Here is a 14,296-nt window from a genome sequence, read left to right on the forward strand (position 1 = left end):
TTTCAAACATATTACTGAAAAGTGCCATGCTAACTGATAAGATCAGTATCTTATATTAAAAAAATGTATATTTGGAATATATAAGCAACAACACATTTAACGATTACCAAGAAAACACAGGAAATGCTTTATTTTTGTATAAGGGCAAGCATATAAATGTGCGTTAATATAATCCAGATACAAAGAAAGTACTTTCAGTAAGGTATTTCTGAAGTAAGCTGATAAACAGGACCACAACCTATGGGTCCACTTAAGAAATCAGTTAGGGACCCTGAAAGTAATGAATTTGCAGGAATGCTAGCAGATAGAGGTGGCTTCCTTTAACAAATGACAACAAATTAAAAAAATGTGCATTTCGTTTTCCTCAAATTTGGTACATCCATCCATCCATCCATTTTCCAACCCGCTGAATCCGAATACAGGGTCACGGGGGTCTGCTGGAGCCAATCCCAGCCAACACAGGGCACAAGGCAGGAAACAAACCTGGGCAGGGTGCCAACCCACCACATTAATATGCTAAATATATCAATCCTTAGGAAAGCTCTCAGGAATGCTAAAAGGTAAAGTATGTTATTACATGAAGAAATGGGAAAATATGTCAGTACCATATGTAATCAAATTTTAATGCAATTATGTAAATTCCACACAAAATTAGAAAACCATATCCAAGAACTTAAAAATCTAAACAAACAAGACTTAAACCAAAGTAATCAAAAGCTTTGCAGGGTCACATTTTAGGCAACCCTAAGCTACCCAAAAGAGTCAGTTATACACTAGACTGACTTGGTTACATTTTTCTTTTAAGTTTGCTAGTTATACATAATTGTTAAATATTTCTGTTCTTTTCAGAAAAACCTTTTTTCCCCTGAGCAAAAGAGAAAGAATTGCAAAAGCGTTGGAAACTTCCAAACTGAAGTAAATGTCTGCTGGAAAGAGGTTAAAGCAGCAAATTCACCAAGCTGGCTACTCTACTGACAGAGGGCAAAAATTCTGTTTAAGCATAGAACTGTAAACAAACACACACACCACTTGCTGTAAAAATAGAATAAAAATTGAACAGCGAGTACTCAAATACATTTTGATTTTTTTTCTGCCCTTCAGTGAGTCTGCAGTTTTCCCCAAGATTATAATTACTGAACAAACAAAGTCCTTTCTCGGTTAACAGCCATTAAACTTCTTGTCTGCAAGCCCTGAATGGGATGGAGTTTGTCTCCTTTTGTTTTCTCACCTTGGCTGCCCTTGGCTATGGTGTTTGAGAATGTATGCGCTACAGTGGCTGAATTTTTAACTTTTTTCATTTCTTTGTAAGTGAGCAGTCTCTAATTTTATGGTAGTTTCATTTTAATAAAATCAAAAATCCAGAAAAAACACACATTACATAAAAGTTATACATTGATTTGCATGTCATTGAGTGAAATAAGTATTTGATTCCCTACAACCCTGCCAGAATTCTGGCTCCCACAGACTGGCTGTGTGCAATTATAATCAATCAATCACAGATACTCCTGATCTCAACTCGTTATGTGTATAAAGCACATCAGTCCACAGAATAAATTTCTTCCATTCCAACCTCTCTACCACCATGGTCAAGACCAAAAAGCTGTCAAAGGACACCAGGGACAAGATTGAAGACCTGCACAAGGCTGGAATTGGCTACAATTCCATCAGCAAGAAGCTTGGTGAGAAGGTCACTGCTGTTGGTGCAATTATTCGGAAACAGAAGAAATATAAAATGACCATCAATAGCCCTCAGTGTGGCGCTCCATGCAAGATCTTGCCTCATGGTGTGAGGATTATCACGAGAAGGATGAGTTATCAGCCCAAAACTACACAGAAGGAGCTTGTTAATGATCTGAAGCAGTTGGGACCATAGTCACCAACAACACCATTGGTAACACACTACGCCGTAATGGATTGAAATCCTGTAGCACCCACATGGTCCCCCTTCTCAAGAAGGCACATGTACAGGCCCCGTGATGCTTCAGAGGTGCACTGGAAAACTGAAGACAGGCCTGGATTTTTGGTTGCTATTTGGTCTCAATTAAAATGAAACTACCATAAAAATTAAGACACTTTTATTTCTTTGTAAGTGACCAAACTTATAAATTCAGCAGGGGATCAAATAATTATTTTCCCCACTGTACATATGAGATGGGCCTCTGTACAAACAGATTGTTCAAAACCAAAGTAAACCATTTTTAATGATTTTATTACTAAGAGGATGTTTAAGCAAAGAAGGAATTTCATTTACAAATAAACTATGTTGCTTACTTTAGGATGGATTTTCATTCTATAGATTTACAAAAGGCAATATTATCATTCACCTATTTAAAAAAAATTAAAAAGATGAACATTAACTCCACACAGAAAAATAATTAGAAACAATACTTTGGGTGTTGAGTCTTGTAGCAATCATTTTCCACTGAAAAAAGTTGAACTGTTTAAACACAGTATTTACTGTATTACTACACAGAATTAAATGTCACCCTTTTGTTTTGTTAATGGTATTTAAAATGATGGTCTTTACATGTACAAAAGGTGGACTATTATTCTTTGTAATGTAAGTATCAGGTTCTAAGAATTGTCTGTTGCAATTGTTTTGCTTTAGAGTGGGTTTGCAGTCACATATACTATATATTCTAAGCAATGTGGACCCCCATCCAAAATAACTGAGCTCAGGTGTTTTCGCCACACCAATTGTTAACAGGGGTTTATAAAAAAAAAAGAAAAAAAAAAAAAAAAAGAAAAAAAAAAAAAGCAGAACACAATGAAATTTTGAATGACAAACAAGTAGTAGAATGGCACATACTAAAGATCTCTAACACTTTAAATGTGGTACTGGCATAGGATGTAACCTTTGCCACAAATTAGCATGTGAAATGTTTGGTAGATCTGCTCTGGTCATGTGTAACCGCTATTATTGTGAAGTGGAAGCATGCAGCAGCAACAATAGCTCAGCCATGAGGTGTAAGACCGCTCAAATTTACAGAACAGGGCCACCAATAGCTGAAGTGCACTGCATGTAAAAAATTGCCTTTCCTCTGCTGCATCACTCACAAGAGTTTCAAATTACCACTGGAAGAAATATCAGCACAAGAACTGTGGGTTGGGAGCTTCTTGAAATGGTTTTCCATGGCTGAGCCTCTCCGTAAGATCACTATGCGCAATGCCAAGCATCAGCTGGAGTGGTGTAAAGCATGCCACTATTGGACTCTGGAGCAGTGGAAACATGTTCTCAGAGTGGTGAATCATGCTTCACTGTCTGGCAGTCTGATGGACAAACCTGGGTTTGACAGATTCTAGGAGAAGGTTACCTTCTGGTCTGGCTGTATTTTTCAGGGTTTGGGCTAGGCCCACCCAATTCCAGTGAATGGTATTATTAACAATACAGCATATAAAGACACTTTAGGCAATTGTGTGCTTCCAACCTCATGGTAACATTTTGGGGAAGGCCACTTTCTGGTCCAGCATTACTGTGCATATGTGCACAAAGAAAGACATGGTTAGAGGAGATTGGTATGTAGGAGCTCGATTGGCCAATGCAGAGCTTGGACCTCAACCCTATTTAATGCCTCTATAATAAACTGGAATGACAACAGCAAGTCAAGTCTTTGCATCCAATATCAGTACCTGATATCACAAATACTCGTGTGGCTGAACTGGCACAAAATCCAACAGATGCATTCCAAAACCTTGTGGGAAGTATTCCCAGAGGGGTGGAGGCCATTATATTTGCAAGGGTTGGACACAACTCCAACAATCGCTTATAGGTGTGACAAGGGGGGCTCCGCCCCGTGCTCGCTTCGCTCGCCTACCCCCAGCGTTGGGTATCCTGAAATACATTAGTCGAGCTCGTTCGTCTTGGAGCCATGCCCGCTTTGCTTGCGGCATTTCAGACACGCGTTGTAGGCGCGTGCGTTCATTGATTTTATCCAGCCGGGCTCGTGTTTGTATATCCATCAGTCGAGTTTGTTCATTTTGAACCCGTGCCTGCTTTGCTTCCGCAGTTTCAGACGCGCGTTGTAGGCGCCTGCGTTCATTGATCTTATCTAGGTGGGCTCGTGTTTGAATTGTTGAGCTGTATTGTGTTTGAATTCGGTGTAAAGCGTTCAGAGGTTTGTACAATCCCAAGCAGCACATTATTCCTAACTTCACTCCGCAGTAGTGCCACTCACAATATGGCGGTGATGCCTGCGCCTTCCGTAGTAGTGCCACTCACAATATGGCGGTGACGCCTGCGCCTTCCGTACTATCATTGTGGACCTGTGGGGCCGCCGTAGCCTCTTCCGTTTGAATCTGGGCTGCAGCGCAGAATCCTCTTTTTTGTATGGCTGTGTCGTTAGTCGTTAGCTATGGGCGCGTTGTTGCTTCATTTCTCATTCACGTCAGTTGAGCTCTTTCGTTTTTGGGCCGTGACTCCTTCGTTCACGGTGGATACGACTTTGCGTGCGGTTTATGAGACGCGCGCTGTACGCGCCTGCGCAGTACGTCTCATGGTCCCATTGCCGTGTACCTGCGTCCATTCCATCCGGTTTACCATTCTCGGTTAGTAATATGGATGTTCGGGTATCCAGAGACTTCTGGCCATAAATCAACTTTCAGTCAAATGACATATATCCTAATTAAGCTAAGGTTTGGTAATGAAAATTACCCTTTTATGAAAGTGACTGAAGTAGTATCACATTTCTTTCAACATTATATTTCATCTTTATGCATCATTCATTTCTTTCACATTTTAACACTTTAATTATTGAGTAATATAGTCACATACACAGACTAAATAGCAGGTGCCTTTATCTAATAAAACCCAAATGCACAAAAGTACAACAGAGTAATTTTTAGGAAAGAACAAAGTTTAACTGAATGGAGAACAAAAGTCAGATAAGTACATTATTAAGCACTAAAACTACTATCATGCCTGGCTGAGAACTAGCAGTTTAGGAAAACTATGGTTTGATCATGGTTGATAAACTGTACATCCAGGAGGTGTGTAACTATCTAGGAGTCATTTTAAGTAATGCCAAAACACTTTATGAACAGCCTACAGCATTCATGTGTGTCTTTTAAACAGCAGCACAAGAACTACAGTACTGCACTGAACCTGGAAAAATAAATCCAGCATGTGCAGCAACAAAGGTATGTATGAAAGGCAAAAAAAGGTAGGTGGAATCATAGGAATTTTCTGGTGTGGTTAATTAAGATAGAACTGCGATAACCAGTTTTTAGTCTGTATAAAATGTTTAATAAATACATTTATTACAAAAAAAAGTATAATAAACACTTCATTGCCAGCATGATATACATCATATGAGGAGTGTGCATGTAACAAGATCAAGTAAAATCAGAACTGCCTTGATGAAAACTACTCAAAAAGTAATCGGTTAATTGACATAAAACAAATGGCATCTTACAAAATATACCCATCTACACAGTTAAAAATTAAACAGCAACACAGAAGAAAGGGTACTAAAAATTGCTGGTAATTCAGTATCTAATTGACAGTGGTAATACCATAGGCTCTTAATCCTGGTAAGGTTATTTATATATAAATCACTTACAATTCATAACCATATTCTGTGCAAGGGCAAACAATTGTTGTGAAGGATGTTAAAGCCATTAAATACAGAAGAAATTAGCACATTTAAACCTCTACAAAAAAGTTACACAATGGTTGAGACAGGGTTCGTATGCCAATTTCTTCAAATTCCACAAAGGGGGGGGACTATGAATGATCCAAATACAAAACAAATGTATACAATGCCTTCTTGAATACAAGGACAACTATGTAGCAGACACAGAATCCTGCTCAAAATTCATGTCTTCATATTGACAATTTGACTTTAGGATGATATTGTCTGTGTAACAGCTTCTCTCTTTGAAAACGGAGACAAGATCACATTATAAAATTATCGGTACTGAAGAAGTGCAGCCCTTCTGTTGCAGTAGTTTCTTAAATATGCAATTTTTATCTTCTTTATCATTAACCTTTCAATTCAACATATATAATTTGAAATACAATATATGCACAAAACAGACAGCAAACTCTTCAATGGAACAGGTGACTTCTCAATCAATTAGTTATGGATATTTAAAATGCAGATGACAACCTTATTGCAACGAGAACTGGAGCAACCGTGCAGTGCAGCATGGGTACTTATCAAAAATATACACATCCAACTAAAGTCCTACTTTAAAGGCCAGAAAGCCGAACACAGGAACTTACATTTTAATAGTACATGTCTAGAAAGTGTAAATTCCTTTCTATATACCTTTTCAGCCTTCTTTGAAACCAAAATCAAATGGACATACAAATAACATTTATGCCTTTGCCAGGTTAAGGAGAAATGTTTTTAGGAGTAAGTCGTCTAGGTGGAAACAGAAATATTAACATGAAAAAAGCAGGAGGCCTTCACACCACAGGCAGACGACTTCACAATTTATAGCAAACATCTCAAATTCTTACATCTTATCAACAGAGCCTCTCTGTAAAAATCTGATTTGCTATAAAAGCAAGAACTTTTCAGCTAATAGTTTGTTTTTTGTTTTTTTTAATAAGATCATCTTGAAATGAACATGGATTTGAACACACTGAAATGGAGGATTTCTACAAGTACAAGATGGTGCCACATTCATTAACAAAACAACAAGCAACAGAAAACATGGAGCAGGAACAAAAGAAAGATGTTTATCACAAAATAGCCCCAATCTCCAATTTCTATCCTATGAAATAAACCTCACATGCTGAAAAACGGATATGGCTCCCTAATACCCACTGTAACCTTCTAAAAACCTATGAGGACTACAATCAAACTTGACCTTGAATTATCAACAAGGATGATGATAATGTCTCTGGCCTATAAGCTCTTTAGAAAATTCAGGTGACAAAATGTGCAACTTGTTTTATATTCTCTGTTTTTTGATGCATGTTTAGTTTTTCCACTCAGCCTTAAAGTGTATAGTAAACTGATTCCAAAAACCCTATCACTAGAATTCCAAGTTCTGATTTTTTCTGACAATTAACATTTCCTGACTTTTTTCTCCCACAATAAAAACTATAAAATAAAACATGCTAAATGGACCAATCTGGATTCCCATTTCAAAATGCAAAACTCAGCGTGTTTAGATAGAATTCCAGACTGCTCACTCCTTATTGTATACAGTCAATTATAAATATGATATGACAAAAGCAATGAAAAACCCTGTTGGTGAAGTATTTTTGTTATACAGTAAACCATTTGAAAAGGTACCATTCTGTTCAAAACACTACCCCAAGGTAATTTACATGCTTATTAAAGCACAACTGATTTACATACGAATATGTATTTTTGTAAACCAAAGCGCTTGCAGGTTAAGCGACTCATGTAAAGTTACAATGAGTCAGTGATGGTAACTGAATAAGTAACCTTGTGGCATACACTAAAAGTGTCTAAACCTCTAGTCATTTATTTTCATTTTCATTATGAAAATAATCTAACACTTGCAAAAAACATCTCCTTAAGTCTGTGAAGTGTGTTTTTTGCAGTTTGATGATAAGCATTTGTGACTTACAACCAGACTTGGAATGAGAGAATAGCCTTTGGGCATTGATCTAAAAAATTTTAAAAAAAAAATTGCAAATTTTTCAGTGTTACAATATTTCAAACTGCAAGGTTCAAGGAAATTTTCAAGTTTCCTGTTTATGTAAAAAGAAAAATAATCATCCAACAGATATAAGTTTACTCTCCAGCAAAAACTGAACATTTTCTTTAACATACCAAAAATGCAATGTGTCATCTGTCATGGTTTTCACTCACTTTCAAGGATTGGCATAATTAAAGAGCCATAAAACTTAAAACACAGAATTATACTATTAATGAGTCATCAATGACTTCAACAGCTTCACTTTTGGCCTGAAGCACAGTTCTGTAGACATTTTTTAAGTCAAAACAAACCCACTATACATTTTTTTCCCCAACCAAGGTATGAACCTGGTGTGGTGTTTAACTTTATAATATGTTCTATGTAAATGTGTTGCTTCACTTCATTATGCAGCAAGAAACTGCTATACAGGCTACCAAAGGCATGCAAACTAAGGATACATGCAAGATATACTTCATAAATAACATGACAAATAAAGTGAAAGTGTAACACTGGTTGATGCTCATTGCAAGATTACCTCTGCTGAACTCCCATCCCTGTCAGGAAGCAGGAGTACAAACACCTATACAGGAAGCTTATTTTGGCCATTTTTACTTGCAAACCTTATTTTATCAGTCTCTACCACCTCCTCATGTTTGTGAGCAAAGTATAGGAGGAAAAATGTTGTTTAAGCTGAACGTTTGAGGACTTGGTTTATACTTCACCACATATGTACAGTTCAATGCATGCAATACTATGCTTGCTGCACTCCTGGTTTGGTCAACTTCATAACCACCTCAAAACTCACTTATGAATAAGACTCCGAGGTATTTTAATCCTACACTTGTGGTACCAGCTCCTGCTGTTAACTACAAAGGCTAAACCATTTTTTTCTAGGAGACAACCAACACCTTGAACATGTTTTTATTTTTATGTGTCACGTTCTGATACAAACTGATCCAATGGGTATTAGGGATCACAGTCAGACAAGGCCTAGAGGCCAACATCATTAGTTAAAAGCAGATATTCAGTACCCACTTCTGCAGACAATACTTTATGCACTTTGAAAAAAGCTACACCTTGATATTCTGTCCTAGTAAATCACAAATAACAGGAGTCAAAACACACCCTTGATGAAGTTCCACACCCACTTTAAATGGATCTGACTTACTGCCAAGTATGTGAACATTGCTTGCGTGCTCTCTTCCTCTCTCCACAAATACAGGGAATAGTGTGAATGCAGCAGCACCTCCCACAAGGTACCACAGAGTACACAATCATAGGGCTCTAGTATATGGCATATTCCAAATTGAAGCACCAAGATTTCAGCATTAATGTCAATAATGCTATATTAGCAGAAATCAATTGATCTTGCAGCAGATTTAAGGGTACATAAAAGGTGCAAGAACTTCAAAATGCTACTTCCAGGGATCTAATGCAGACTACATAAAATATGTAAATCTCCAACACTCTGCCTCAAGAACAATGGCTACCCGTGTGTTTTTAGAATAGAATCAACAGAATACAATTATATATGATATTCTTAGGCAATATAAAGTTGAATTATAAAGTTAACTTTAACAGCTAATTCACATCTTACCAACCTACATGACAAATGTCATTTTGTAATTCTACAGACCCATTTTTGCAACTCTCAAAGAAAATTCATCTAGCTTTGTGGGATGTGCTCTCTGGAAGGTTCCCTCTCTTAAGCTTTTAAATATCATTACCCTCAATTTTTATTTCATTCTTCTCAAGTATATTGCCAACTCGAGTGGTTTATTTTCTCCACTGTGCCATTCTTAAGTTCATTACATGTAGTATGTACTACTTCAAGCTTATAATAAAAGGAAGAATGTATTTGACAGGTACTGCATTTACTGTCGGTGGCTCAGTGGTAGCGCTGCTGCCTCGCAGTTAGGAGACCCGGGTTCTCCCTGCATGAAGTTTGCATGTTCTCCCCATGTCTGTGTGGGTTTCCTCCCACAGTCCAAAGACATGCAAGTTAGGTGCTTTGGCGATCCTAAATTGTACCTAGTGTGTGCTTGGTGTGTGAGCGCCCTGCGGTGGGCTGGCACCCTCCCCGGGGTTTGTTTCCTGCCTTGTGCCCTGTGTTGGCTGGGATTGGCTCCAACAGACCCCCCATGACCCTGTAGTTAGGATATAGCAGGTTGGATAATGGATGGATTAATGCATTTACTGTTAACTTTAATATGAATTCCTTTGCTATAGTTTACTTTGTTAATGGCACTATAAATTAAGCTTGAGTAATGTATATTAAATACATCACTTTTACAAATGTTCATATTAAATTCAGCTTATAAAGGCTTTAAACTTGATAGCTCAGTAGAACTGCATCAGTATGTGCACACAACACCTCCATAACACACCAAAAAGAAGCAGTGATCCACAGCTATAACAACACAATATATTAGACCATATCCTACCTACAAAAAAGCTAAAAGAAGTAGGGGACATGCCAAGACTACATAAGTAAGTAGAATGGAAATGCACAGAGTCAGTGATGCTCTGAAAGCACTTCATTCTCAGGCAGTCATGAGCTATGCATTCACATATAAGCCTGCACTCACTCAAAAATATTTGCATTAAACAAGTTTTTTTTTAAATGCATGTATTAATTTACAGTAATACTCTGCAAACCAAGTTTAAGGAGTGAAGCAACTAAGCATTTCACTGTGTATTGTACTGTATTGTGCTTGTATAAAAAGACTGGGTCTCTGCCTCCTGCAGCAGCAAACAGCTGGATCAACCTACTGTAGCAGAAGCTTGACTGGAGGTCAGCACAACAGGAAATAAGCCACACATTTCTGAGCTTTTAAACGGGTCTACTGCAGAAAAAGGCACTGAGCAAAGAAGAAACTAAAGGACATTCTGAATATAGGCTAACCAATTGTAGCAGGCACTGTATTAACTAACTGGAGCAGCAATTTATGTAAAGGACTGTAATACTTGTAAAAAACAAAACCAACGATTTGCTGCCTACATTTTCAGCACTTTCCAGTCTGATCCATAAACCTCCTCCTCCACCTCCCAAGCCTGCTCCTACTGTTTCTTGGCTCTTCAGATATTTTTCTTCTGTGTTTACTGCTACTTCTCTGCTCATTTTCCTCTAAATTTTACTCTGCTGCTTCTCTGCATTTTAGTGCACTGCCACATTTCTTTTTAACCCAACCTGTTTCAGCTTTCATGTTCTCCTTCACCTGGCAAGTAGTTTTGCTTCTCATCTTGTTCCTGCTGATTATCAGCTCATCACAACACACACACCCCTCTCCCCTACATAGCTGCTTTTAAATATCACACCTCATTGTTCTTATAGTCTGACCCTGCTACCTCTCACCTCCTTACAAAATTCCTTCACTGATGCACCCAAACACTTCCACCATTCATACAAAAAATGGCCAGGAATTGGCAGTTAATAGCATCAGAGCCAGGAAGGTCAGATCATTGGAGCCTTCCTGTTCAACTACGGTCACGCCCGTCCAGCTCTCACACAGCATATTAAGCCTGTTGGGCGCAAGCCAAACTATGCAAAGCAACCACTAAAAGAGTATGTATTCTTTGATGCCTATCATAATTAAAGCATCAGAGATAAAGAACCAATAACTTCACCATTGCAAAAGGAAACCAAAGACACACACTCCACTCAAAGCGATAAATCTTAAGGGTAGATTTCTTTCAGAGGGCTCTCATTTGCTGATGAAAACGAACAAATCTATGATATCTTATACACAGAACTTCAGTAAAAAGTGCCACACAGCACCCATAAACCAAACTTGTGTGTTTGCTATGATTATCTAGATTTAAATGATTAAAGCTCAATATGAACTGACTAGCAATCAAGCTGGGAGCAGGCAGATTTAATATTTTCAGTTTGCCCCAGTGAATCCCTTTCCAAACCTAGCTATGCATTCTCCCCCCACCCCCACCCCCCTTAATATCCCATTCATATATGGGTTCACCACAAAAAAAGACAAAAAAAAAAAAAAGAGGAATGCTGGTAGTTGCCAGTGTAAGTTCATCATTACAAACTAAAGATCATTATTACAAACTTCAGATACTGTATGTCAGAAAGCTCCAGATAAAAATAAAACCATGCCACTGAAAATCCAATTCTGCAACATCTTTCAGCCCAGGAAGTTGTACTTCTCATAATATCACAACCAGAAAGTCAAGTGAACATGTTCTACAAGGTCAATGAGCAAAAAAAATTTATATATATATATATATATATATATATATATATATATATATATATAAATTATATCCCATCATCTTAATATTAATAATTCATTACATTTATATAGCGCTTTTCTCAGTAGTGCCTGCCTGTACCCTAGGGCCAAGCCTTAATGACATGAGATCTCTGTGAAACTTGGCCTCCTTTCCAAACCTGCTGCTGCCCCTCCCAGCACATTCCACAAAGACAGGACGCCCTGGTTGCCACCCCCATGAGCTGGACAGACCAGCAAGATCGAATAGTGACTAAGCAGACCAGCCGGTGACAGGAAGCCCGCAGAGTGACGAGCGCTACAACTTACTAACCCCTATTACAATATGCTGTGCCAAGGTCTTCATCAACATAAACTGGATATTTACCCAACACATGATATTTAACTCCTTTACGTGCGCTACAAGAAACTTAATTTTGCCTTCAACACATAAACAAGAACAAAGGAAACTGAATGAAAAACGCAGGATACCCGGTTATCCACCTCCCCACCAACACAATTAGCTAGACGAAGGGTAAAAATTCCATTCCACTGTCCCGATCAGAGTTACATTAAACCAATGTTCATTTGCTACTCGTGTCAAACATCAAGGGTACTGCCCGTTTTCAAAGGCCTTGAAAAACTGTGCCAGTAGGCTATTATAATGAAGCATATTAGCTGGGACAGCACGAATTTGACAGACTAGGCTTTTCGTGAAGGACGCGCTAATCAGAAAACACCTGGCACGGAAAGGGTCACTCTGAAAATCAAATATAAAAGGTCAAAAATAAACTATCCGACACCGAGACTAAGCAGTGCAGCCTTTGACCAAGGAACCCTTGACGCAGCAGCCAAAATCCAACTCCCTGGGCATTCACCTTCAACCTGCCATATGCTCACTGAAAAAAGTTGTCTTGAAGCAAACATGGGTACCTCACGCAAAGCTTCCAAACGAGCTTTGAAGTACAACTCGCCCCTCCGCCCTCCCTCCCGCCGAAATTAACCAAAGGTGAGACACTAAACAAGCAGAGAAGTGGGCTTAAGTCAGTTCTAGATCAGAAGCAACGCCTCCCTTGAAATTGAGCGTAGCCAGTACCAACGGAAAGGTTGAGAGAAAAAACACCATTAAAATGACCGTCAAAAAGTAGAAGTCGTCGTACTAGTAGGGCTCCTGGATTTCAGTGCTCTTGGGGGTAGAAGGAGGTGAAGCGTCGCGCTCCCCGAAACACCCCAGGTTGTACTGCAGTTAGCAGACCCCCGTCAAGTGACCATGGACAGCGAGATTCCCACGTCGATAACGTGGTTTTTGGCCTTCCATCCCTCTCGGCTGTTAAACGGCCAGTTAACACACATTCCCACAAACACGGCCTCTTTGCCGCCACCATCCCGCGCCTCGCGCTTTCCTCCTGAACCCACCTTTCTTTGCTGTTTTTCCCAGGCTGGGTCGAGCAGCAGGTCGCGGTCCCACTCGTCGCTCTGCGCCATATAGGGCGCGGTGCCGTCCGCGGACAGTGGCTGGTTGTTCGTGACATGATAGTCCACCATGTTCGCAGCTCGCTCGGTGTGCCTGTCCTTCACTCCCCTCCTTACTGCTCCTTCTCGACGGATCTCTGGTCTGCGGAACTGACGTGCGCTCGCTCTCCAAAAGACGTGGCCTCTCAAGGCGGCAACAGCGCGAAGTTTGTGCCGCCGCTCCCACAGCAGCAGAGAGTAGGCCTGCGCTATTGAATATGCATGAGTGGGCGTGATCACTTTACAAAGACTAAACCTCTGCAGTATGGAAGCCGTTTCCGCCAGAAAAAATTTAAAAAAATACGTATCATATTTTTAAATCTTCAGAGATACCAGATTCAAAATTTATGAAAAAATACATAAATATATAAAAATATGTGGATGAGCAATTCATGGGAATGGAAATAACGCGGGTTAAGGATCTGAACGGGGCACTGGCATTCCAGAGACCTTTGTGAAAGTTTCTGTCAATGGAAGTCATCACAAGGAGCCTCTGTAAAGTGTCAACTAAACCAAATCATTATTAGTCATTATTAGTCACCCTGCTTGTGGGTTAGTTGCTGCTTACCTGTTATTAACTAAAACTGTACATCCTTTGGCGATTTTATTTCTACAGGACTATCTACTATTGTTTACAGCTAGTTAATCATTCAGACATTTGGGATCTGCTAATGGAGTTAATACTAAAGATCTATTTTTACAGTGCAGGCTGGAAAAACGGAAAGAAGTGTTGATGTATGACTCAGACTCTTGCTTCCTTACTATAGTCATAATTGTATCCAGTGCTGTTGGGATAGGCTCTGCCCTCCCGCAACTCTGAGCTTCAGTAAGCAGGGTTATATATCCTGCTCAAAAAAATTAAAGGAACACTTTTTAATCAGCCCCTCCTCGAACCGCCACCTTATCGTGGTGGAGGGGTTTGCATGTCCCAATAATCC

At 39.2% G+C, this 14,296-nt stretch overlaps 1 protein-coding gene across 6 annotated transcripts in view; it reads right to left on the reverse strand.

The window, feature by feature from the left end:
* The window catches only part of LOC114668350 (alpha-actinin-4), a 57,685-nt gene extending 44,078 nt beyond the window's left edge, over positions 1–13,607 (reverse strand). For 2 of the 6 annotated variants that reach the window (XM_051921429.1, XM_051921428.1), the window contains exon 1: positions 13,263–13,607. In XM_051921429.1, coding sequence (XP_051777389.1) covers positions 13,263–13,391 — 129 coding nt within the window. In that variant the 5' untranslated portion in view covers positions 13,392–13,607. The remainder of the gene's footprint in view (positions 1–13,262) is intronic. The other 4 variants (XM_051921427.1, XM_051921426.1, XM_028824046.2 and 1 more) reach the window with 2 other exon arrangements.
* Positions 13,608–14,296: the final 689 nt, after the last annotated feature.

This window comes from Erpetoichthys calabaricus, chromosome 18 (assembly GCF_900747795.2).
Source record: "Erpetoichthys calabaricus chromosome 18, fErpCal1.3, whole genome shotgun sequence".
Classification (NCBI taxonomy): domain Eukaryota; kingdom Metazoa; phylum Chordata; class Cladistia; order Polypteriformes; family Polypteridae; genus Erpetoichthys; species Erpetoichthys calabaricus.